General features: G+C 44.5%; 1 protein-coding gene across 1 annotated transcript in view; it reads left to right on the top strand.

Annotated features, from left to right (window-relative positions):
- Window positions 1-25,144, top strand: part of LOC141172003 (sialic acid-binding Ig-like lectin 13) — a 127,818-nt gene that overhangs the window by 79,201 nt on the left and 23,473 nt on the right. The window contains exon 6 of the mRNA XM_073655765.1: window positions 24,365-24,394. Coding sequence (XP_073511866.1) covers window positions 24,365-24,394 — 30 coding nt within the window. The remainder of the gene's footprint in view (window positions 1-24,364; window positions 24,395-25,144) is intronic.

The raw sequence follows: 25,144 nt of genomic DNA, 5'->3' as shown, positions 1-25,144 counted from the left end.
GCAAGGCACCCCCACACCATCACACCTCCTACTCCATGCTTCACTGAGGGAACCAGGCATGTAGAGTCCATCCGTTCCCCTTTTCTGCGTCGCACAAATACACGGTGGTTGGAACCAAATATCTCAAATTTGGACTCATCAGACCAAAGAACAGATTTCCACTGGTCTAATGTCCATTCCTTGTGTTCTTTAGCCCAAACAAGTCTCTTCTGCTTGTTGCCTGTCCTTAGCAGTGGTTTCCTAGCAGCTATTTTACCATGAAGGCCTGCTGCACAAAGTCTCCTCTTAACAGTTGTTGAAGAGCTGTGTCTGTTGTTAGAACTCTGTGTGACATTGACCTGGTCTCTACTCTGAGCTGCTGTTAACTAGTGTTGAGCCACCCCCGTAGTGTTCGAGTTCGGTTCGGTTCGTCGAACACCCGTGTGTTCGCTGAACTGTTCGTCGAACACCTTCGAACATCGTTAAAACCAATGGCAGGCAAACAAAAACACATAGAAACACATAGAAAACACCTTCAAAGGTGTCCAAAAGCTGACAAACTGCTCAGAAGACACAACTAACACATGGAAAAGTGACAAGTACATATAGTCATGCGAAAAGAAAAGAGGTGGAGGAGTAAAAGGAGGGGGAGACACAAATATAGGCATGTCATGCCCTTCTAAAATCCAAAAAGTGAGAAGCCGACACGTTCAGTCCGCTCCTGCCCGTGCCACCTCCGTGTCGCCGGGTTTGTGCCAGAGCCGCGGTGAACCCTGACGGCCAGCCCCCCTCTCCCAATACTGGTGCCTGTCCGCTGGTGGGTCGAGCGAGCCCCCCTGTGGTGGAGGCAGCTCTAAGCTTTTTAATTTAAATTGTCTCTCTAATTTGAATGAATACACTTTAAATCCATTTACAAGGATCTATTGGAGGGCAAGTCTCATGCCAGCAGCAACGTAATTCCAGCTCCAGTAGCGTCCACTAAAGCTGCTGCAGTTAAAAAGCTTTTATAAGGATCGAGCTCGGCTGTCCACCGCAAGGCATCCTACTGCCAGTCCCAGCCCCTATGCCTTGGGGTGCCTCCTGATGCTCTTCACTGAGTATCCCGTGGTCCCGAAGCATTTCCTTTGAAAAAATTAAGTGTCCAAACTACAGGTGGTGTAGCTTGCTTAACAGCCGGGATAATCCGCTGACTAGCAGACACTGCTACTAGGCACAAAGTATTTCCTGGGCTAGATGCAGTTAAAAATTTGTAATTAGATACTCTCGTTGGATGCTGAGAAAGCATTCCATAGAGTCTCCTGGCACGCCATATATGATTCTCTTAAAAAGCTTGGGGTAGGGGTCTAGGGGACCCTTTTATAGCCAAAATCACGGCCCTGTATCACAATACGTCACCTAGGCTGAAGATAAATGGAAATGTAGCACCCTGAGGGCTCGCTTGCTACAGAGGTATTGCACCTCACCCAGAGGTGTGATATCTCACTCTCAGGTAAGGATGGAGTGTGGATCAGGACCCGACACCTGCATGCATTACACCACATTGCCGTGGGGCAGGGCGACCAATATGCCTCTGAGATGGGCACGACAGTCCCTGTCCCTGGCTGGAGTGGGGGGAGGGAACACTGAGGAAGGGGAACCGTGTAGTGCAGGAGCAGGGAGGAAGCAGTTCCTGGGTGCATTGAGAAGGGAGTATAAAAGGTGGGCACCATCTTAGTTCAGTGCAGAGAAGTCTGAGCAGAAGTGGCAGGGAGCAGGGGCTCTGCATGAGCTCTGCTCCGGAGGCGGGCCTAGTAACAGAGGCCCAGGCCTGGAAGAGGGAGAAGGAAGGAAGAGGAGCAGAGAAGGCTCCAGGAACGAGGAATGAAGGGATCCCAGGGGTGCGGACGGGCGAGTCGCCACCGCACGCCCGAATCCACCTGCGTGGAGGGGTCAGGCCAAAGGGGGAGACCGGTCCCCGAAACTAGTGGAGGCAGGAAACGACATTCAGCTAGAAACTGGAGGCTCTAACATTTTATGTGGCGCAGCCCCTCGCTACACCCGCTAGGAAGGCACCACATAGGGTCAGGGAAACTGGCGCCAAGTTTACCAAGAGGAGGCCCGAGGCAGCCGGACAGAAGGGTTGGTAAGAAAGGCCAGACAAAGGACACACAAAGGGGGTCCTGTGAAGCGCTCCAAAGTTATCTGGGAGTTGTCTGAGCCCCTCACCTGGTGAGCACAGTACGAAGTGGGCAGCCGTTACCGGCAGACGTGGTCTGGATAATAAGAACTGTGAGTAAAGGCCCTGGACTGCATCACTGACTCCGTGTCGTTACTGCTGCTGCCCTGCACCATCACCCCCATCCTCCGCATACACTGCCCTGAGGCTATACTCCTCCCGTGGGGAGTTATGCTACGCTCTGCTGCACCCACAACACCAGCCTCAGCGGTCTGCCCTGCAGCGGCGGTTCACTCTGACCGCAATCCACGGGTGGTGTAGTCGGACATTTAAACATCAAAACCACATAAATAGTTCCGCCACTGGTTTGACCACCCTGAGCCACGGAACCGGGTCGCCGCCACGTAGACTACAACCACCAGCATCCACCAAAAAGGGTCCGGCTCCGGGTGTCCCAAGGCCCAGGGGGTGCATCAGAACATTTTCATCACCTTTCACAATAACCAGTGGGACAAGGCAGGGATGTCCTCTGTCCCCTCTCTTATACATCCTAGTGACGGAGCACCTGCTCTCATCAATTCGCCATAACCCCAATATTAGGTGGATTGAGGTGGGAGGCACCGAGTACAAGTGCTCTCTATTTGCTGATGATGTGCTAGTATATATCACTCAATCACATATATCCATCCATGCTGTTATGGCTGAAATAGATCACTTTGTTACATGGTCAAATTTTAAAATCAATGCAGCGAAGTCTGAGGCCCTCGATGTCTCCCTCCCCAAATCCATATAGGATTCCATCCAGTCCAACTTTCCCTTTGCCTGGCCCTCACAGGGTATCAAATACTTAGGAATTCCTATTCATAGAGACCTCTCCCATCTATGTTTTCTTAATTTTGGGCCCTTTATTGAACAACTCCATACAGACCACGGTTGGCAAGTTAGAACTGTAAGATTCACTACGTGAACCACTGGTGTTTTGTGGAAAAGCACATGTACACTGTGTTCCAAATTATTATGCAAAAAGTGTTTAGGAGTGATAAGGGAAGAATTTGTTTGTTTGTCAGTTAAACTCATTGATGGTGATGTGTGTCAGGGCTCTTTATATCACTGTAAGCAATTGCAGACACCTGTGCTAATTAGTTTGGCAGGTGTGTCCAATGAAAGGCAAGACTACTTAAGAAGGCTGTCTCACATTATTAAGCAGCCTACATTTTCTGCCAAAATGGGAAAGAAAAAGGATGTGTCGGCTGCTGAGAAGCAACAAATTGTGGAGTGTTTAGGTCAAGGCATGACTACAATCAACATTGTGCGATGATCAGGATGAAGTGTCTTGGCAATCAAGAAGTATGTAGCTGATTCACAGTACACACATGTGCGTGCTGATAAGGGCAAATTGAGGACTCTTTCCTACAGGCAATTACGTCAGGTTAAAAGAGCAGCGGCAAAAAAGCCTTGTCATAGCAGCAGACAAGTTTTTGAAGCTGCTGGTGCCTCCAACGTCCCCCGAACAACAAGATGCAGGTTCCTTCAGAGGTTTGCAGCTGTGCATACGCCATCCTGTCGACCTCCTCTATCCACTTCACACAAGCAGAAACGGCTCCAGTGGGCTAAACATTACATGAAGACTGATTTCAAAACTGTTTTGTTCACGGATGAGTGCCGTGCAGCGCTCGATGGTCCAGATGGATGGAGTGGAGGATGGCTGGTTGATTGACACCCCACGCAAACACGGCTACAGCGCCAACAAGGAGGAGGTGGAGTAATGTTTTGGGCTGGAATCATGTGGAGAGAGATTGTCGGCCCCTTTAGGATCCCTGAAGGCGCTAAAGATGAACTCCATAATGTATGTGGATTTTCTCAAACAGCACTTCCTGCCATGGTTTAAGAAGAAGAAACGTGTATTTCACAGCAAGATCATTTTTTTGCATGATAATGCACCATCTCATGCTGCACATAAAACATCTGCATCTCTGGCTGATATGGGCATAAAAGGGGACAAACTTATGGTGTGACCCCCTTGCTCCCCTGACCTCTACCCCATTCAGAACCTCTGGAGCATCATCAAAAGGAGTGTCTATGATGGCGGGAGGCAGTTCACATCTAAGCAACACCTCTGGGAGGGTATTCTGTCCTCATGCAAAACAATTGAAGCAGAAACCATCCAAAACCTGACAAATTCAATGGACGAGAGAGTTCAGAAGCTCCTTTCGAACAAGGGGTCCTATGTGAAAATGTAACATCACCTAGAATAAAGTTTTGAGTTGAAAACTGTTTGATTTCAGTTTCTAATAACCTGCTAATGCTTATAATTTCAAAAATGACCATTTTTTTGGTCTTTATTAAAATGAAAAGGTTGATCGAAAAGTTTGGGGGATCTAAGAGTGTGGCAACCCAGTAGTCATGATTACTACGAATTCTGACAATATGAGGGTCATGTTGCAGGTAGTGCAGCAAGAAGGCACTTATGTGTCTTGCGCATCTCGGAGCCCCAAAATTATTTTCCGGGCTAGATGCAGCTAAAAATTATTATTAATTTTAAATCTGGTGAAGCTTAGTATAGATGGCCTAATAGGATCAGTGCTGCACACTGCTACAAAGCCCAAATTATTTTCCAGCCAAGATACAGATAAACATGATTAGTAATTTTAAATCTGGTGGAGCTTATTATAGATGGCCTAATAGAATCAGTGCTGCACACTGCTACAAAGCCCAAATTATTTTCCAGCCAAGATACAGATAAACATGATTAGTAATTTGAAAGCTTAAAACGGTTGGTAGGGTGATTTTAACCAATCTTCAAGCTTTTACTCTCCCCAGGATGACACAGGGGTAGAAAAGTCGTTTCGGATCCATGATTTGTTCATCTTTATGAACGTGAGTCTGTCTACATTATCAGTGGAGAGCCGCGTGCACTTATCTGTCAGCACACCACCAGCAGCGCTGAACACACGTTCAGACAGAACGCTGGCTGCGGGGCATGACAAGATCTCCAAGGCGTAAGTGGCTAGCTCTGGCCATTTATCCAGATTGGAAGCCCAAAAAGAGCAAGGGTCCAGTGACACAGTCATGGCTTCAATGTTTACTTGGAGATACTTCTGTACCATCGTCTCTAGGCGTTGACTATGTGTCAGACTTCTTGTCTCCTGTGGCCTTGCAAAGGATGGGCTAAAAAAGTGGTGAAATGATTCCGCAAAATTGATCTTACCAGCAGATACTGTGGTTCTGTTACGGTTTGAGTGCTGAACACTTGACGGTCCCACGGTTGGCAAGTTGGAACTGTGAGATTCACTACGTGCACCACTGGTGTTTTGTGGAAAAGCACATGTAAGATTCTGCAACAGTCTCTGCTGATACTCCTGCATGCGTGCATCCCTTTCTATGGCAGGAATAATTTCGGCAAATTTACTTTTGTACCGGGGATCTAACAGTGTGGCAACCCAGTAGTCAGGGTTATTTCTAATTCTCACAATTCGAGGGTCATGTTGCAGGTAGTGCAGCAAGAAGGCACTCATGTGTGTTGCGCATCCAGGAGCAGCAAGTCCCTGTTGTGTTGGTGGCGAGGTAACAATCATGCTTCCTTCCTCTGTCCTCTCCCCCCAAACTCGCACAACATAAATGTGATCAAGGTCTCCCTCATCTGATGAGTCTTCCATCAGTTCGTCCTCCACTTCTTCCTGGGCTCCTGCACCTTCCTCACTAGTTTGGCTGCTACCATGCACCCTGGTAAAACCGTCTCCCCCACCCTCACATGCCTGCCGCCTTGGTGCTGCTGACCGTCTGGACCTTGCAGATGTTAGCCCTTCCGCATACAACTCCTCCTCCTCTACTTCCTCCACCTCCTCTTGTGCCACCACCTGACTCCGAATTCTGTTTAACATGTGCTCCAGCATGTAAATCACCGGAATAGTCATGCTGATAATGGCATCGTCAGCACTAAACATCTTCGTCGCCATTTCAAAACTGTGTAGAAAGGTGCATAGGTCCCTGATCTGAGACCACTCCTCCAGCGTGATTTGCCCCACCTCTGGATCTCGTTGGCCCAGGCTATACGTCAGAACGTATTGCACCAGGGCTTGTCGGTGCTGCCACAGTCGCTGCAACATGTGCAGAGTTGAATTCAACCGGGTAGGCACATCGCATTTTAGCCGGTGAAGTGGCAGGCCCAACGACTTCTGTAGAGATGTAAGTCGCTGAGCTGCGGGATGCGAATGGCGGAAGTGAGCACACAGCGACCGTGCCCTCTGCAGAAGGCCATCTAGTCTGGGATAGTGGGCTAAAAATTGCTGGACAACCAGGTTCAACACGTGAGCCATACAAGGCAAGTGTGTGACATTGCCCCGGTGAAGGGCCGCACCCAGGTTTGCAGCATTGTCGCACACAGCCTTCCCTGGTTTCAGGTCCAGTGGAGACAACCATTCATGAAATTGGTTCTCCAGAGCTGACCACAACTCCTCAGCTGTGTGACTCACATTTCCCAGACATTTCAAAGTAAAAACCGCCTGATGACGTTGAGCCCTACTGCCAGCATAGTAAGGAGGTGTGCAGGATCCCTTCTGCACAGTTAGAAAGCTTGTGGCATGACCAGACAGGCTTTGGGTGCAGGTGGAAGACCGAGAGGAGGTTGAGGAGGCAGAAGCAGTGGAGGAACTTTGACATAAAGAGGATTGACGCACAACTCGTGGGGACGGCAAGACTTGGACAGCAGCCCCTTGTCCTGCTGTCACCATAGTTACCCAGTGCCCAGTCAGCGACATGTAACGCCCCTGTCCATGCCTACTCGTCCAAGTGTCTGTGGTGAAATGCACCCTGTCACACACAGTGTTTCTCAAAGAAGCGGTGATGTTGTGTGCGACATGCTGGTGGAGCGCAGGCACACCTTTCTTTGAGAAGTAGTGCCGACTGGGCATCTGGTACTGGGGCACTGCGACGGACATAAGGTCTCGAAAATCCTCTGTGTCCACCAGGCGGAAAGGCAGCATTTCTGTAGCCAAGAGCTTGCAGATGGTGAAATTCAACCTCTTAGCTTTCTCATGGCTAGGAGGAAATGGTCTTTTACTTGTCCGCATCTGAGGGACCGAGGGCTGGCTATTGTGCTTAGACGGGGTTGATAAGGGTGTCCCCGGCAAACTGCCGGTCTGTGAGGAAGATGCAGGCGGACATGTTAGGTTGCCTTGATCCAAAGGTGGTGCTATCGATGTCGGACAGCGCTCAACACCAGCTGGTGTTACCATCTCCAAAGAAAATGATGACCTGCCAATCACGCTGGCTGTTGCGGGTAAAGAGGTGGCAGGTCTGCGCCCCAAAACAGGTGTGACTTCTGTCCCCCCGGTCACAGAGGATGAAGAGGCCGCGGATGCACAAGAGATGGCAGACGGTGGTTGGCCCGGCCGGCTAGGCCGCATTGTAGCACACTGAGCTTCCCACTGCAACTTATGCTTCATGTCCATGTGCCGGTTCATGCATGAAGTACTCAAACTATGTATTTTTTAGCCTCTACTTAGCTTTTGCTGACAAATGTTACCGATAACACGAGTTGGGTCATCTTTATCGATCTGAAAAAATGCCCAGGCTATGCAAGGCTTAGCACCCATGCGACCTGAAGAGCCACCACGACTTGTGGTGAGAGGCAGAGTTGTGTTTGAGGATGCAGTTGTTGATGTGCTTCCAGTACTACGTCTCTGTCCAGGAAGGCGCAACCTGACCTCGTCGTCACTAGCATCTTCCTCCACCTCCTCTGCTGACCTCATCTCTTGGCTGACTGTGGGTTGACAGTAAGTGGGATCTCCAACCTCATCATCATCACCCTGTGCGTTTTCACATCCGTCGTCCTCAGAGCCAACCTGTTCCTGCCCTGACAAAAAACTAAAGTTGTCGCTCCAATCAGGTATTTGAGTCTCATCATCGTCTTCCTCATTGTCTCCACCAACAGGAGTTACAGTTTGGGAATGAGGGTCTACATTATGGTCAGAACCTTCTGCGTCTGGTCCTGGATCCGACTCATAAAGATTCTGGGCATCAGTGCAGATCATTTCCTCGTCTGGATTCACAGAAGCGCTGGAGTCGACCTCTGATTCCCAGGCTATAGTATGAGTAAACAGCTCTGCAGACTCAACCATCTGTTCTACCTCATACTCAGACGGGCAGCTGGAGATTTGGGAGCTGTGAGGAAGCAAGTGCGATTGGGGTGACACCTTTGAGGACTGGAGTATTTGTGATGTTGAAGTTGATGTGGAGGAGAGCCCACTTAAAGGAGCACTTGATATCCGTTGAAGCACCTGCTGTTTTTGTGCCTCATCTGGAATTTGTAGCGATTGGCGTGGCCGTGAGAAAGGGATCTTATCACATTGTCCGCTAAAAGAAGTAGACATTTTAGTTTGGCTGGAAGATGGTCTTTCTTCTGCAGATGTTACTGTTGCTTTAACTCCTACCCCACGGACACAACCTTTTTTCCCCTTCCCAACACACCTATTCCCCTTTCCACCAGCAGCAGGCCTTTTTCCACTCATTTTGGTGGTTAACTAATTCACAACTCTGGAGTTGTTTGCACAAAAAAACAATGGATGGGAACCGAGCAGAGATGAGTGGCCAAACTGTGGTATTAGGCCAAAACTATTGGCTGGGTTAGATGGAGAAAAAAATTATATTCGATTTGCAACCTGATGGAGGTCAGTATAGATGGACTAATAGAACAAGTCCCACACACAGCTAGAAGCCCAAATATTTTTTCAGAGGTAGATGCAGAAAAAAAATATATTCAGTTGGCAACCTGATGGAGGTCAGTATAGATGGACTAATAGAGAAAGTCCCACACACTGCTAGAAGGCCAAATATTTTTTCAGAGCTAGATGCAGACAAAAAATTATTTTGAATTTACAACCTGATGGAGGTCAGTATAGATGGACTAATAGAGAAAGTCCCACACACTGCTAGAAGGCCAAATATTTTTTCAGAGCTAGATGCAGATAAAAATTATTTTTAATTTGCAACCTGATGGAGGTCAGTATAGATGGACTAATAGAGAAAGTCCCACACACTGCTAGAAGGCCAAATATTTTTTCAGAGCTAGATGCAGAAAAAAATTATATTCAGTTTGCAACCTGATGGAGGTCAGTATAGATGGACTAATAGAACAAGTCCCACACACAGCTAGAAGCCCAAATATTTTTTCAGAGGTAGATGCAGATAAAAATTATTTTTAATTTGCAACCTGATGGAGGTCAGTATAGATGGACTAATAGAGAAAGTCCCACACACTGCTAGAAGGCCAAATATTTTTTCAGATCTAGATGCAGATAAAAATTATTTTTAATTTGCAACCTGATGGAGGTCAGTATAGATGGACTAATAGAGAAAGTCCCACACACTGCTAGAAGGCCAAATATTTTTTCAGAGCTAGATGCAGAAAAAAATTATATTCAGTTTGCAACCTGATGGAGGTCAGTATAGATGGACTAATAGAACAAGTCCCACACACTGCTAGAAGCCCAAATATTTTTTCAGAGCTAGATGCAGAAAAAAATTATATTCAATTTGCAACCTGATGGAGGTCAGTATAGATGGACTAATAGAATGATGCTATGCCCATAAGATTTTACTTCACTAGGTGCAGTAAAAAAATTGGTATTCTATACACAGGTGGTATATCTTGCAACACAGATAGGCTACTCCACTGACTAACACACTCTGCAATAGGCCAAAAAGGATTAGCTTTGCTAGATTCAGCCAAATGCTGTGAAAAAAACTTGCACAGCACTGGCACAGACCTGCCTGGCAAAAACTGATAGGAACTGATGTAACCTAGTCCTGAAAAGGACTGCAATTACAATTAGTCTTTACTCCCACAATCTATCTATTTAAGATCACAGACCTGCCTGATAAAAGTCGTAGGAAATGCTGTAACCTAGTCCTTAAAAGGACTGCAATCACAACTTTCCCTACTCCCAAGCTATCTGTAGATTTGTGCGAAAATTGGCTTGAAATTAACAAGGTGTAGCGCACACAGCAACAGCGGTGCCGTCTAACACGCAGCTGCAGCAGTGAGAAAATGGTGGCGACGGGGAAAATGGCTTGGTCTTATAGGGCAAGGACATGTGACATACACTGCCAATGACACATGCCCTTGCTTGTGTGAAAAAAAGCACTTCGCTCCGTGTGTGCGCTGCTGATAGGCTGACAGACTGCACCTCCCCACTGCAAATGCGGGAAAGAGAAAAAAAAATGGAGATCTTCATTATTCCTGCAGAGATCCATCCCCTGCCCCTCCCCCCACCCCGCTGTACACTCAAACTGCGTATTAACATTAATTTTCATCATTACTGAGAAAAAATCCAGTTATGATTTTGGTGCACGAACAGTTATCGAACATAACCTCGAACAGCCGAATTTTTCTCAAATCGTTCGTGTTCGCCGAACGGCTCGAACACCGCCCAAAACAGCTCGAATTTGAGATTGGCGAACAGTTCGAGTAGAACAACGCTCATCTCTACTGTTAACCTGCGATTTCTGAGGCTGGTGACTTGGATAAACTTATCCTCAGAAGCAGAGGTGAGCCAGTTTCTTTGTAGCGCTTGATGGTTTTTGTACTTGGGGACACTTTCAAAGTTTTTCCAATTTTTCAGACTGATCGACCTTCATTTCTTAAAGTAATGATGGCCACTCGTTTTTCTTTACTTAGCTGCTTTTTTCTTGCCATAATACAAATTCTAACAGTCTATTCAGTAGGACTATCAGCTGTGTATCCACCAGACTTCTGCACAACACAACTGATGGTCCCAACCCCATTTATAAGGCAAGAAATCCCACTTATTAAACCTGACAGGGCACACCTGTGAAGTGAAAACCATTTCCGGTGACTACCTCTTGAAGCTCATCAAGAGAATGCCAAGAGTGTGCAAAGCGGTCATCAAAGCAAAAGGTGGCTACTTTGAAGAACCTAGAATATAAGACATATTTTCAGTTGTTTCACACTTTTTTCTTAAGTATATAATTCCACATGTGTTAATTTATAGTTTTGATGTCTTCAGTGTGAATGAACTATTTTCATAGTCATGAAAATACTGAAAAATCTTTAAATGAGAAGGTGTGTCCAAACTTTTGGTCTGTACTGTATATATACAGGGTTGTCCATAAGTAGGTGGACAGAAAGTGCAATAAGGTTATGAAAGGGGAGATTTATCAAAAATGGTGTAAAGTGAAACTGGCTCAGTTGCCCTTAGCAACCAATCAGATTCCACTTTTCATTTCTCACAGACTCTTTGGAAAATGAAAAGTGGAATCTGATTGGTTGCTAAGGGCAACTGAGCCAGTTTCACAGATCTAGTTTTCACAGATAGATCTCCCCCAAATCTGTTTTCTTTTCTGATAATTCAGATAACACATAATGGCAAATAATTTAAATACTGATCAAAGAAAATGGATTTTAACAGAGTATTGGAAATCTCAAAATGCTGAAACCGTTAGAGCAAATTGGGTTGAAACATTTGGTACTCAAGCCCCAAAGAGACAAAATATTTACCGCATTCGTGACAAATTCAATGCCACTGGTTCAATCCTTAATGCTCCAAAAACTGGTCGACCCAAAACAGTCTGTACAGAAGATAATAAACAACTTGTTGCTGAAACATTTGTTCAGAGTCCAAAAAAGTCTACCAGAAGAGCCTCTTTGGAATTGGGAATTTCACAAGCTTCTATCATGCGAATCCTGAAATCTATTGGGTGGAAAGCTTATCGTCCACGTCTAATTCATGGTTTATTGGAGGATGATCCACACAGGCGGCTGCAATTTAGTGAGATTATGCTTAACGAAATTGAACCAGGGGAGGAGTCCTGAGGAGACAATGTGCATATTCTCACTGCATTTTGGGATAAGAGAAGAGTCTCCGCGAGCTCAAAGAATGCTGGATTTTTGCCGTTGGAGCTGAAAGGAAGACATTGGTGAACCAGGGGTGGAGTCCTGAGGAGACAATTTGCATATTCTCACTGCATTTTGGGATAAGTGAAGAGTCTCCATGAGCTCAAAGAACACTGGATTTTGGCCGTTGGAGCTGAAAGGAGGACATCGGTGAACGGTGCGCCAGTTGGTGTTTTTCACTGTTTTCATAACATATCAACAATAAAAACAAGGAAGAGTCCAGGAGCCATTTGGTGAGCTGCATATCCAGCTACATGTTCACAGACTTGCCAGTGGAAAAGCCAAACTTCACATGCCAGAAATGCAAGCTTGTGTCCCTGTTGGAGGAAAAGTTGTGAAATCTAGAAGAGAGGTTAATTACCTTGAAAATCATTAAGGAAGGTGAAGAGTTCTTAGACAGAGCAGAATTATCTCTTCATGATACAGAAAGAGAAGAAATTCGAATTGCACCTGACGAAACAGAGGAATGGAAGCATGTGACCCAGGGAAGCAGGAGGATCAAGAGGCAGTCAGCACCTACAGTATACTGCTCAGGAACCAGTACCAGGCTCTCAGGCAGGAGAACCATGAAGAAATACAGCAAGATAAGACTTTGCCCACAATGAATAACCTTGCAAGCCCTCAGAATCCTCCTTGATGGAGAAAGAAAGTAGTTTTGAAGACAAAACGGAGAGTGGTGGTCATGGGGGATTCCCTGTTGAAAAGAACAGAGGCCGCTATCTGCAGACCAGACATAACCTCAAGAGAAATGTGCTGTCTTCCAGGAGCAAAAACTAAAGATGTGTCTGACAGGATATCAAGACTCTTCAGACCTACAGATCACTACCCATTCCTGCTAATATATGTGGGGACAAATGACACGGCAAGAATGGACCTGGAAACCATCTGCAGTGACTTTGAAGACTTAGGCAAGAAAGTGAAAGAATTGGGAGAGCCAGTGGAAGGCCATGGAACAATGAGGTGGAATAAGATTCTACAGGTGAACAACTGGCTACGTCGATGGTGCCATCAACAAGGATTTGGATTTCTGGATCACGGAATGAATTACCTTTATGATGGACTACTTGCTAGAGATGGGGTGCACCTTACGAATAGTGTTGAGCCACCCCCGTAGTGTTCGAGTTCGGTTCGGTTCGTCGAACACCGGGATGTTCGAGGAACTGTTCGTCGAACTGTTCGTCGAACACCTTAGAACACCGTCGAACACTGTTAAAACCAATGGCAGGCAAACACAAACACATAGAAACACATAGAAAACACCTGCAAAGGTGTCCAAAAGCTGACAAACTGCTCAGAAGACACTCTCTTTAAAAAAGCCGGCCGGCAAATTCAGCAGCGGCATACACCGGTACCCGACAATTTAGACAAGAAGGAATAGAGCATCACACATAGATTAGATAGATAGAAACATGTCAGTCACACATATAAGAAGCACAGTGACAGTGTTGCTTACTGTACTTGTCATTTAGTGTAAAGGATTTATTTAAAAAAATAATAGTGTTTTCATGCACTGTCTCTTTAAAAAAGCCGGCCGGCAATTCAGCAGCGGTACCCGACAATTTAGAACAGAAAGATAGAGCATCACACATAGATTAGATAGATAGAAACATGTCAGTCACATATATATGAAGTACAGTGATAGTGTTGGTTACTGTACTTGTCATTTAGTATTAAAATAAAGGATTTATTATTAAAAAAATTGGCGTGGGGTTCCCCTTAATTTTAGGCTCTAGCGGAGGTTAAGCAGACGGCTGGGGCAGATGTTTGAAGCCTGGGAAGGGGGTAATACCCACGGAGCTTCCCAGGCTACTAATATCAGCCCCCAGCTGAATACATAGCCTTTACTAGCTATTAAAATGGGGGACCCCCCCCAAAAAATGACGTGGGGTCCCCCCTAATTTAATAGCTAGCAAAGGCTAGGCAGACAGCTGGGGGCTGATATTAATAGCCCAGGAAGGGAGCCATGAATATTGGCCCCCTCCCAGGCTAGAAACACCAGCCGTCAGCCGCCCCAGAAATGGCGCATTCATAGGATGCGGCAATTCTGGCACTTAGCCTCGCTCTTCCACGCTGCCCTGGTGCGGTGGCAGGGGGTAATAGGGTTGGGGTTGATGTCAGCTTATAATGCCAGCTGACATCAAGCCCAGGTTAGTAATGGAGAGGCGTCTATAAGACACCCCCATTACTAACCCCATAGTCAAAGTTAAAAAAAACACAAACACCCAGAATAAAGTCCTTTAATTGAAATAAAGACACAATTCTTTATTGTTCTAAATTAAACCATACTTACCATCACACCCATTCCAGCTGAAGCCAACGATCTCCTGCAATAAAAGAAAAATAATAAACCAACCTCATCCTTACCTTTCCATGGTTCCCACGACAGCTTCAGCTCTGCTACATCGAGATGACAGGCTGGACCGCAGCAGAACGCTGCCATCCAGCCTGTCATCCCGCAGACACTGAGAAGCGCAGGCTTGCTTGCGCTGCTCAGCGTCTCTCTGTGACGACATCCAGATGAGCCGAGTTCATGTCCAATGAACTCGGCTCACCTCATGCACGTCACTGACAGCGTGGGAAAATTCTCACGCTGAAGCGCTGAAAGCAGGAGAATTTTCCCACGCTGTCAGTGACGTGCAGGAGGTGAGCTGAGTTCATTGGACATGAGCTCACCTCATGCACATCACTGACAGCGTGGGAGAATTCTCCTGCACTCAGCACTTCAGCGTGAGAATTTTCCCACGCTGTCAGTGACGTGCATGAGGTAAGCCGAGTTCATTGGACATGACCTCGGCTCATCTGGATGCCGTCACAGCGAGACAGTGAGGAGCGCAAGCATGCCTGCGCTTCTCAGTGTCTGCGGGATGACAGACTGGATGGCAGCGTTCTGCTGCGGTCCAGCCAGTCATCTCGATGTAGCAGAGCTGAAGCTGTCGTGGGAACCATGGAAAGGTAAGGATGAGGTTGGTTTATTATTTTTCTTTTATTGCAGGAGATCGTTGGCTTCAGCTGGAATGGGTGTGATGGTAAGTATGGTTTAATTTAGAACAATAAAGAATTGTGTCTTTATTTCAATTAAAGGACTTTATTCTGGGTGTTGTGTTTTATTTAAATACTTTACTAGAAATTCATGGCGGTCATGTCTAATACTGGCGTGACCCCATGAATTTTGGGCTTGGGGCCAGCTGATAATACCAAGCTGGCCCTAACCCCTTTATTACCCAGTGAGCCACCGCACCAGGGCCCTGGATGAGTTGGGTACAGCGCCAGAAGATGGCGCTTCTATGAACGCGCCATTTTCCGGGGTGGCTGCGGACTGCAATTTGTAGCGGGGGGGGGGCCCAGAAAGCTTGGGCCTCCCTGCGCTGCAGATTCCAGCCCCCAGCTGCCTAGTTGTACCTGGCTGGACACAAAAATAGGGCGAAGCCCCACGTCCTTTTTTTTAAATTATTTCATGAAATTCATGAAATAATTAAGAAAAAAAGGCCTTCCCTATATTGTTGTGTCCGGCCAGGTACAAATAGGCAGCTGGTGGTTGGGGGCAGCCCGTTCCTGCCTGCTGTACCTGGCTGGACACAAATATAGTGCGAAGCCCCACTTCAATTTTTTTAAATTATTTCAGGAAATTCATGAAATAATTTAAAAAAAATTGACGTGGGGCTTCGCACTATATTTGTGTCCAGCCAGGTACAGCAGGCAGGAACGGGCTGCCCCCAACCACCAGCTGCCTATTTGTACCTGGCCGGACACAACAATATAGGGAAGCCCTTTTCTTCTTAATTATTTCATGAAATAATTTAAAGAAAATTGACGTGGGGCTTCGCCCTGTTTTTGTGTCCAGCCAGGTACAACTAGGCAGCTGGGGGCTGGAATCCGCAGCGCAGGGAGGCCCAAGCTTTCTGGGCCACCCCCGCTGCAAATTGCAGTCCGCAGCCACCCCGGAAAATGGCGCTTTCATAGAAGCGCCATCTTCTGGCGCTGTACCCAACTCATCCAGGGCCCTGATGCGGTGGCTCACTGGGTAATAAAGGGGTTAGGGCCAGCTTGGCATTATCAGCTGGCCCTAAGCCCGAAATTCATGGGGTCACGCCAATATTAGACATGACCACCATGAATTTCTAGTAAAGTATTTAAAAAAAACACAACACCCAGAAAAAAGTCCTTTAATTGAAATAAACACACAATTCTTTATTGTTCTAAATTAAACCATACTTACCATCACGCCCATTCCAGCTGAAGCCAACGATCTCCTGAAATAAAAGAAAAATAATAAAGCAACATCATCCTTACCTTTCCATGGTTCCCATGACAGCTTCAGCTCTGCTACATCGAGATGACAGGCTGGACCGCAGCAGAACGCTGCCATCCAGCCTGTCATCCCGCAGACACTGAGAAGCGCAGGCTTGCTTGCGCTCCACAGTGTCTCTCTGTGAGGGCATCCAGATGAGCCGAGTTCATGTCCAATGAACTCGGCTCACCTCATGCACGTCACTGACAGCGTGGGAAAATTCTCACACTGAAGCGCTGAGTGCAGGAGAATTCTCCCACGCTGTCAGTGACGTGCAGGAGGTGAGCTGAGTTCATTGGACATGAGCTCACCTTATGCACGTCACTGACAGCGTGGGAAAATTCTCCTGCACTCAGCCCTTCAGCGTGGGAGAATTCTCACGCTGAAGCGCTGAGTGCAGGAGAATTCTCCCACGCTGTCAGTGACGTGCAGGAGGTGAGCTGAGTTCATTGGACATGAGCTCACCTTATGCACGTCACTGACAGCGTGGGAGAATTCTCCTGCACTCAGCGCTTCAGCGTGAGAATTTTCCCACGCTGTCAGTGACGTGCATGAGGTGAGCCGAGTTCATTGGACATGAACTCGGCTCATCTGGATGTCGTCACAGAGAGACGCTGAGCAGCGCAAGCAAGCCTGCGCTTCTCAGTGTCTGCGGGATGAGAGGCTGGATGGCAGCGTTCTGCTGCGGTCCAGCCTGTCATCTCGATGTAGCAGAGCTGAAGCTGTCGTGGGAACCATGGAAAGGTAAGGATGAGGTTGCTTTATTATTTTTCTTTTATTGCAGGAGATCGTTGGCTTCAGCTGGAATGGGCGTGACGGTAAGTATGGTTTAATTTAGAACAATAAAGGATTGTGTCTTTATTTCAATTAAAGGACTTTATTCTGGGTGTTTGTGTTTTTTTTAACTTTCACTATGGGGTTAGTAATGGGGGTGTCTTATAGACGCCTCTCCATTACTAACCTGGGCTTGATGTCAGCTGGCATTATAAGCTGACATCAACCCCAACCCTATTACCCCCTGCCACCGCACCAGGGCAGCGTGGAAGAGCGAGGCTAAGTGCCAGAATTGGCGCATCCTATGAATGCGCCATTTCTGGGGCGGCTGACGGCTGGTGTTTCTAGCCTGGGAGGGGGCCAATATTCATGGCTCCCTTCCTGGGCTATTAATATCAGCCCCCAGCTGTCTGCCTAGCCTTTGCTAGCTATTAAATTAGGGGGGACCCCACGTCATTTTTTTGGGGGGGTCCCCCATTTTAATAGCTAGTAAAGGCTATGTATTCAGCTGGGGGCTGATATTAGTAGCCTGGGAAGCTCCGTGGGTATTACCCCCTTCCCAGGCTTCAAACATCTGCCCCAGCCGTCTGCTTAACCTCCGCTAGAGCCTAAAATTAAGGGGAACCCCACGCCAATTTTTTTAATAATAAATCCTTTATTTTAATACTAAATGACAAGTACAGTAACCAACACTATCACTGTACTTCATATATATGTGACTGACATGTTTCTATCTATCTAATCTATGTGTGAAGCTCTATTCTGTCTGTTATAAATTGTCGGGTACCGCTGCTGAATTGCCGGCCGGCTTTTTTAAAGAGACGGTGCATGAAAACACTATTATTTTTTTTGATAAATCCTTTACGCTAAATGACAAGTACAGTAAGCAGCACTGTCACTGTACTTCATATATATGTGACTGACATGTTTCTATCTATCTAATCTATGTGTGATTCTCTATTCTTTCTATTCTAAATTGTCGGGTACCGCTGCTGAATTGCCGGCCGGCTTTTTTAAAGAGACGGTGCATGAAAACACTATTATTTTTTTTGATAAATCCTTTACGCTAAATGACAAGTGCAGTAAGCAGCACTTTCACTGTACTTCGTATATATGTGGCTGACATGTTTCTATCTATCTAATCTATGTGTGATGCTCTATTCTTTCGGTTCTAAATTGTCGGGTACAGGTGTATACCGCTGCTGAATTGCCGGCTTTTCATGTTTCACTGTTGGCACTGTTCCCATCGATTTGGGCAATCACTGTAATGCCACAACCACCATGGCTGTGGCATTACAGTGAGTGGCAGACAATCCCTGCATGATTGGTGCTCTAAATAGCGCCAGACATGCAGGACACGCTTTTGGTGCACGAACAGTTATCGAACATAACCTCGAACAGCCGAATTTTTTGCAAATCGTTCGGGTTCGTCGAACAACTCGAACACCGCCCAAAACAGCTCGAATTTGAGATTGGCGAACAGTTCTAGTCGAACACCGCTCATCTCTACTTACGAAGACTGGAAAACATGTATTTGGAAGTCGCCTTGCTACACTCATCAGGAGAGCTTTAAACAAGAACAATGTGGGAAGGGAAGCAAAAGGCCAGAAAAAGAAATACAGCTGACAAATACTATTGAGATCTCTGCTACTGGAAGGGGAAAGGAAGAACAAAGACAAAAAAATGTAAATAATAAAAATATGGGAGCAAGAGAAACTAATCACAAACTAAAATGTTTTTATACAAAAGCATGGGCAACAAACAAGGAGAATTGTAACTACTAACGCTGGAAAAGGAATATGATGTCATTGGAATCACTGAAACTTGGTGGGACGATAAACATGATTGGAATACGAGGCTAAAAGGATACAACTTATTTGCAAGAAACAGACTTGATAAACGAAAGGCATATTTTAAGCGACTCAGAAAGAGAATAGGAGGGATCCAATGGCTGGATGTCCTTAAGGACAAAAATGTCCAGGAAGGATGGGAAATTTTTAAAAATGAGATTCTCAAAGCACAATCGTTAACAATCCCGAAAAGTAGGAAGAATGGGAAGCATTTAAGGAAACCAGGATGGATGAACACAGAACTTAAACACATGCTAAAAAGAAAGAAAGAAATGTTTATCAAATGGAAAGAGGGAGGCATATCTAAAGAAGATTATAATGCAATCTGCAGATCCTGTAGGGCACGTATCAGGTTAGCTAAAGCTGAAAATGAATTAAGGCTTGCAAGAGATGACAAAAGCAATAAAAAAGGATTTTGGGAGTATGTCAAAAGTAAAAGAAAAGTCAAAGATGATATAGGATTTTTACAGGATGAAAATGGTGAAATGGTAAGAAAGGATGTTGAGAAGGCCGAACTTTTTAATTCCTATTTTGCATCTGTTTTCTCTCAGAAAGAAAATGTAACATCAACTGATCTTCACTGTCCTATTAAAGGAATAGAAGAATCCAAGTTATCTGTAAACAGAGAGATTGTGAGGTAATATTTAGCTAACATAAATGAGTTCAAGTCTCCAGGTCCAGATGAATTACACCCCAGAGTACTGAAGGAGATCGTAGAAGAAATTTTAGAACCACTCTCCATAATCTTTGAAAATTCTTGGAGAACAGGAGAAGTCCCAGAAGACAGGAGAAGAGCAAATGTTGTTCCTATCTTCAAAAAGGGGAAGAAGGTGGACCCAGGGAACTATAGGCCGGTGAGTCTGACTTCTATACCAGGAAAGATCTTTGAACAAATTATTAAACAACATGTATGTAAGTACCTGGATAAGAATGAAGTGATTAACCAGAGTCAGCATGGGTTTGTAACTAACAAGTCATGTCAGACTAACTTAATTTTCCTTCTATGACAGAACCACTGACTGGGTGGATCAGGGAAATGCTGTAGATATAGTATATCTTGACTTCAGCAAAGCATTTGACAAAGTATCTCACACCATCCTTATTGAAAAAATTACCAAGTATAGAATGGACAAGGCAACTGTTAGGTGGATTCATAACTGGCTTAGTGATCGGACTCAAAGAGTGGTCGTAAATGGCTTCACATCCAGTTGGATGAATGTCTCAAGTGGGGTACCACAGGGCTCTGTCCTGGGACCTGTATTGTTCAACATCTTTATCAATGATTTAGATAAAGGAATTGAGGGTAAACTGATTACATTTGCTGATGACACAAAGCTAGGAGGGATAGCTAATACTAGAGAAGAGAGAGAGAGGATTCAAAAAGACCTAAATAAACTGGAGCAGTGGGCAGCAACTAACACCATGGTTTTTAACAGGGAAAAATGCAAAGTATTACATCTGGGCAATAAAAATGATAAAAGCATTTACAAAATGGGAGGAATAGAGCTAAGCAACAGTACATGTGAAAAAGACTTAGGTATACTAATAGATCATAGACTGAACATGAGTCAACAGTGTGATGCAGCAGCAAAAAATGCAAATCCAATTCTGGGATGTATTAACAGAAGCATACAGTCTAGATCACGTGAAGTCATTATCGGACTTTACTCCTCTTTGGTCAGACCTCATCTGGAATGCTGCTTCCAGTTTTGGGCACCACATTTTAAAAAAGACATCGACAAACTGAAGCAAGTTCAGAGAAGAGCGACCAGAATGGTGACCGGTCTGCAAACCATGTCCTATGAGGAACGGTTACAGGATTTGGGAATGTTTAGCTTGCAAAAAAGAAGACTGAGAGGAAACTTAATAGCTGTCTACAAATATCTCAAGGGCTGTCACATTGTAGAAGGATCATCTTTATCCTGATTTGCACAGGGAAAGACTAGAAGCAATGGGATGAAACTGAATGGGAGGAGACACAGATTAGATATTAGAAAAAACTTTTTGACAGTTAGGGTGATCAATGAGTTGAACAGGCTGCCACGAGAGGTGGTGAGTTCCCCTTCAATGGACGTCTTCAAACAGAGGCTGGACAGATATCTGTCTGAGATGATTTAGTGAATCCTGCTTTGAGCAAGGGGTTGGACCAGATGACCCAGGAGGTCCCCTCCAACTCTACCATTCTATGATTCTATGATTCTATGAAGAAAATCCAGTAATTTCAGGCTATGTGCCCACGTTGCAGAAATAAAGCAGAAACGCGTGCGGGATTCCGCACGCGTTTATCGTGCATTTATTGCGCGTTTTCCACATGCGGAATTGCCTTGCGTTTTTTATTGCATTGCAAAGGCAATTCCGCTGGCGGAAATGCAAAATGAATTGACATGCTGCGGATTTTTGCGCGCATCAAAAACGCTGCAGAAAAATCTGCAGCATGTGCATAGAACTTGCGAATTCCCCTTGGGGACCATGGGGGGCGGATTACCTAGCATTTCACAAGCATTTATGCTGCGGAAATTCCGCAGCATATACGCTTGAAAAACGCTACGTGGGCACATACCCTTAGATAACATTATGTGGAGTAATGAAGCTTCTTTCAAATTATCCGGCCATATTAACAGACATAATTATGTTTACTGGTATAATGAGAACATGCATTTAACATTAGAGCAACAACTAAATGAGTCTGGTGTAAATGTTTGGGGTGGTATTTCAAGTTGATGGAACAGTCACAGGAGATAAGTATCTCGAAATTCTAATGAATCAAGTTGTTCCCCAGTTACTGCAACAGCCTAATTCAAATGAACTTTATATCCAACAAGATGGGACCCCCCCACATTATTTAAGAGTAGTCCGCAAGTATCTTAATGAAACATTTCCTAATAAATGGATTTGCCAAAGAGGCCCACTTGATTGGCCGGCACGTTCACCAGACTTGACCCCAATGGTTTTTTCTTTTGGGAAGTACTCAAAGACAAAGTTTATAGTCAAAAACCAAAAAGTGTCAGTGATTTGAAAAATTACATAAGAGATGCATTTCAAGAAATTAATACCCAAAGAGACTTGTGCAAAAAAGTTTGTTGAAGCGTAAGAGGCGACTTCAAAGCTGTGCAAATTGTAATGGAAAACAGTTTGAGCACCTGCGTTGATAAAATTTAAGGGCTTTTGTATTATTGTTCAGAATAAAATTTAATTGTCAATGTTATGCTTGCGTTAGTATATATAATTTTATATATAAATCAAAATAAATGTTATTATTTTCTGCCCACCTACTTTTGGACCACCCTGTATATATATATATATATATATATATATATATATATATATATATATCTATGCCAGAGAAATAAAGTGAATACATGCATATAAGAATAATAATAATGACAATCTTTATTTTTTTATATAGCGCTAACATATTCCATAGCACTTCACATACATTATCATCACTGTCCCCATTGGGGCTCACAATCTAAATTCCTTATCAGTATGTCTTCGGGGTGTGGGAGGAAACCGGAAAATCCGGGGAAACCCACGCAAACACAATACAAAAGTGTATCCAGTAGTCACAGCAAAGAAGGATGAGCAATGAGGAGCCCAAATCATTTAACATGCCTATACTCAGAATAATGAATTGTTGTCAGTGCATTAAATTAGTCAAAGACGCACAAAGCGCAGAGGGAATCACCAAATCGTAAAGAAGTGTGGAAGAAATGCATGGTAGATAGTAGATATGTTAGATAGATTGCCTAAGCAATGATAAGACTAGTACAAGCAAAGCATTACCTGTGTGGTCCACTAGTTAAGTGCAGCACACACCTTGACGCGCGTTTTGGAACAACGTCCTTCATCAGGGTAGTATATTATAAATTATGAAATGAAAGCGGGGGCTTTGACTTCCATCCATTCGGGTGTCACTGTGTGCCCTTTCAACATTGTATGTTGCTTTCTGTGACTACTACGGTGATTAAATAACAGGAACTAAATACTTATTATCAGGAAATAACTATAAATATATACAGACTCTGCTGCATAATATTATCAGTCACTGGTTATGTTGCTCATACAGATGCTCCAACATATACAGTGTAGAATTCCACCATGTTGTAATGCTGGAAATAAGGCAGCTAGGAATCACACTGCTCTGTGTCTGTAATCCTTGAGCCTGTTCTTTGCCATATAAGAACAGCTGAACTGCCCACATTTTCCTGGTCATGAGAACCACCTTTTTAGAATAGATTTTGACTGCTGAACCCACGTATTAGTCTGTTTTGAAAATGTAGAAAAGAATTCCCACACCTGAGAGTCCCGTGTATAGTTAACACCACTAGTGATGAGTGAGTATGTTTTGTTAACCCTTTCGCCGAGTATGCTCGGGCGAGCACCGAGTAGTTACAGCTGCTCGGTGATGCTCGCTCATTACTACTAGGTATTTAATTCATGTCCTCCATCTCCTCTCCTCCAAGTGCAAACACTGACTGATCTCATCCAACACAACACAGCTAAAAGAAGTTGTTGCGAAATATCTTCAGTAGCACCAAAAATCCTGTGGCTTAACAGACTAGGGGACAAATAATAAAGACATGTCATTGGCAAAATTGAAAGTTCATACTGTAAAAATTAGCTCTTACAACAGCAGAGGAGGAGGAATATGCAGAACATTGACTCAAAATGATTGCGTCACAGTCAGTGGTAACATCGCCCTGCTGTGACCTAGACTAGTGAAATGCCATAAAGTCCATATCGTCCCCCATTTTTTCCCTAATAAAACAAAAGGAAAATTGTCACCTGCATTTGATAGTACTACTTGTCTACTTAACGACTTGTGTCAGGGGCGCTGGTGCTGCTGCTACTTGCAGTTCCCACATTGTTATTACCAGATAACCCGGGAAATGTTGTCAAGACATGAAGAGGAAACACAATGGCAGCTCTCGTAGAGCAACGCTTGCTCGAACAACATGACAAAATGTATGTTGAAGTCTAGGCAACAAACAATGAAGAAGAGACCCATGCCGGAGCAGAGCGGGCGGCTCGGATGTCAGAGGAGAAATGGTGGGAAGCTCTAATGGGGTATGTGAGGGACTAAGATAGTATTATTTTTATTATTGCTTCTTATTCCCTTGCCGGCCCATCCATTTAATATGTTTTGGAGTCGGGAAACTTCAAAGCAAAATAAAAAGCATTTTTTTGTGGCAATCTAGTCCGCTTTGTTTCATGCTAGGTAAATGCTAAAACATATAACAGTGGCGACAGGCTTCAAGAAGCAGTATTCATGTGGTGTGCATGTACAGGCTAATAAAATGTGTGCAAAATCAGTACTGTGTGGGACACACCAACTTTACATTAATCTATTGTAACATGCCGTTAATAAAGTTTACAAACATATTTTTGTTTATTTTTTTTTTTAGATTCTCCATCAATAATTATTTCCACCGAAGGTAAATGGAAGTTGACATATCCTATAAAGTCTAGAATTATCTGTCTAGATAAGTAAGGATATAGAGAGATAGATAATAGATAGATAGATAGATAGAGAGAGAGAGAGAGAGATAGATAGATAGATACATAGATAGATAGATAGATAGATAGATAGATGGATGGATGGATGGATGGATGGATAGATAGATAGATAGATAGATAGATAGATAGATAATAGAAAGATAAATAGATAGATAGATAATAGATAGATAGATAATAGATAGATCGATAATAGATAATAAATAGATAATAGATAAAAGATAATATATACAGTACAGACCAAAAGTTTGGACACACCTTCTCATTTAAAGATTTTTCTGTATTTTCATGACTATGAAAATTGTACATTCAAACTGAAGGCATCAAAACTATGAATTAACACATGTGTAATTATATACTTAACAAAAAAGTGTGAAACAACTGAAAATATGTCTTATATTCTAGGTTCTTCAAAGTAGCCACCTTCTGCTTTGATGACTGCTTTGCACACTCTTGGCATTCTCTTGATGAGCTTCAAGAGATAGTCACCAGAAATGGTCTTCCAACAATCTTGAAGGAGTTCCCAGAGATGCTTTGCACTTGTTGGCCCTTTTGCCTTCACTCTGCGGTCCAGCTCACCCCAAACCATCTCGATTGGGTTCAGGTCTGGTGACTGTGGAGGCCAGGTCATCTGGCGTAGCACCCCATCACTCTCCTTCTTGGACAAATAG

The sequence above is a fragment of the Phyllobates terribilis genome, unplaced genomic scaffold (assembly GCF_046119375.1).
Source record: "Phyllobates terribilis strain yellow unplaced genomic scaffold, ASM4611937v1 Scaffold_12__6_contigs__length_324123572, whole genome shotgun sequence".
Taxonomy (NCBI): Eukaryota; Metazoa; Chordata; class Amphibia; order Anura; family Dendrobatidae; genus Phyllobates; species Phyllobates terribilis.
Note: the sequence above shows the minus strand (reverse complement) of the source record. Positions and strands in the feature narration are given on the sequence as shown.